The sequence below is a fragment of the Limulus polyphemus genome, unplaced genomic scaffold, assembly GCF_000517525.1.
Source record: "Limulus polyphemus unplaced genomic scaffold, Limulus_polyphemus-2.1.2 Scaffold2853, whole genome shotgun sequence".
NCBI lineage: Eukaryota > Metazoa > Arthropoda > Merostomata > Xiphosura > Limulidae > Limulus > Limulus polyphemus.
In genome coordinates this window covers 68422-70760 of record NW_013668463.1, presented here as the reverse complement: position 1 = coordinate 70760, position 2339 = coordinate 68422, and the positions used below count along the sequence as shown (strand labels likewise).

Here is a 2339-nt window from a genome sequence, read left to right as displayed (position 1 = left end):
AGTAACCTACGTACTAGTAGTACTATATAGACCTACTTAAAACTAAAAAATAATATATATATATATATATATATATAAGACACGATTATATCTGGCAACCCACTATTAAAGATGACGTTGCAACATAGAAACATGTGGTCAACTTTTTAGTGGTCATATATTGACCTTAATTAAAATGTTTTTAATTGTGTACCTATTTTAAAGTTGTGTGTTATTTATTATTTTAACATGATACACAAGTGCCAAGAATTAATACTTATGTATGAATGTCACTATTAATTCTGCATATCTTTTATGATGCATACTTGAAGAGACTGAAGAAAAGACTGATAGAGGATTAAAACTTAATTAAGTCAGAAGTATTCAGTTGCCAGTAGCTGAGATTTTATATAATAATTCACAGGTGATTTTCTTGTTTAATCTTAACCTTTAATCAGATTGGGATGAAGAAAGTATAAAAAAGTGCACATGAGTAGTGTGTTGTTTGGAATCCTAGTTGAATGTAAAACAGCTTGATTTAAATGCACGAGAAATATTTTAAGTATATATACCTTTACTTCAATCATAATTCTGACTTTCATACAGTTCTGGTTGTGGATTTATTTAGGAAGTTGTTTATCAACTAAAAGGAGTAATATTATATAATTATTATTTTTTATTTAAAGTCTCAAACTTTTATTGGAGAAATTTACGTAGTAGGGAATAAAATTGGTTTCTTTTTATTCATGAATAAATAAGAGCCATAAAGAATGTTTAAAGATCTGTTAAGAAACGTACTTCTTTATGAAAGCTTATTCTAGGACATCTATTATGTAGGAGCTGGCATCTTCCATGCGTAAGGTGACTAATGATTTGTTCCAGTTAGAAGACAGGCTTGATGCAGTGCTACAGGATACCTGTTTACCAGATTTTCGGTTTACATTGGTTCCTGCAGTATAAAAAAAGTTGAAATGGGGTTCACATGTTTTGTTTTTCAAAAGCTGCAATCCTTCTAAGAACTGATTGTTTCATTTTCAAACAACAAATTCAAGTTATGCATGATTGATAGACCACATTCTATTAGAACTAAATAGTATTATCATTTATGTAACTCTAAAAATATATCTTAGTTATGTTCTAAAATTGAAATATTTCTATATATTATCTAAATTATAAATGTAACAAATTGAAAAGTTAAGGTTTGCTACAGTATTAGGTTTGTCACACAAGTCATCTGTCTTGAGGTAAAGTTGAGTTTATTACCAAACTCCAATATAATTATGAGTTTCATAATTAAAATACTTTGGCTTCCACTTCCATCATAAGTCGTGTGTTTAACAGTTCTCTAACATCATTCGTGTTTGAACAGCTGTATCAAAGTGATCATGTTTATTTAAAAGTTTCATTCAACTCACAACTCAACTTCCTTTTAAAACCAGAAAGTTTACAATTTGATCCTCATTAAAAGTGATCAACCCTAACATACTTGTAGGCGAGTCTAAGTTGCCAAATATGATAAGATAAGGAAACGATATGAAATAGCTTTGCACAAGGTTTTATGTTACGGTTTTATTTTATCTTAAAAAATCTGATTTTATTTCCATATGCTTCTTTTTGAGATAAAAGACATTTTTATGTATTATAGTAGTTGCCAAAAATTTGTTGTGTTGTCTTTCTAATTGTAAATTGGAAACAATATTGTTGATGTTGCCAACTACAAAAGTAAGTCATTTTTTTATGAAAAGCATGAAAAAATATAGATTATTACATATGCTTATCCATATGTATAACTTTATGTAGAATTGTATGGTTTGAACTTTGCTAGCTTTTGTCAAATCATCAACTGATTTCTGAAGGTAAATACTAATATGTTAATATTGTATCTGTACTGTTTACCAGATGTGCTCTCATTACATAACTACACAACTTCTCACTTCCATTTCTAAACAAACAACAATTTTAGTACCTTAAGGGTTTACATCAGAATATGAAATTGAATTGCTACACACATGTTGCTTTTATCTCTGGTATAACACCAACAAACATGTCAATTTTCTTATCACACCAGTACACATGCATCATTTACTTCTAGTATCACACTAGTATATATATACACACACATATATACACACACACACACACACACACACACACACACACACACACACACACACACACCACTTTTTGTAACATAACTGTACATACACTTCACCTTTACTTCTCTTATCACACCAGTACACATGCATCATTTACTTCTAGTGTCACACTAGTATATATATATATATATATACACACACACACACACACACACACACACACACACACACACACACACACACACCACTTGTATCATAACTGTA

At 29.6% G+C, this 2339-nt stretch overlaps 1 protein-coding gene across 1 annotated transcript in view; it reads left to right on the top strand.

The window, feature by feature from the left end:
• LOC106468061 (biogenesis of lysosome-related organelles complex 1 subunit 3-like) overlaps window positions 1–2098 on the top strand; it is a 47990-nt gene extending 45892 nt beyond the window's left edge. Inside the window, exon 7 of the mRNA XM_022396370.1 lies at window positions 817–2098. Within this exon, the coding sequence (XP_022252078.1) occupies window positions 817–939 (123 nt within the window). The 3' untranslated portion in view covers window positions 940–2098. The remainder of the gene's footprint in view (window positions 1–816) is intronic.
• Window positions 2099–2339: the final 241 nt, after the last annotated feature.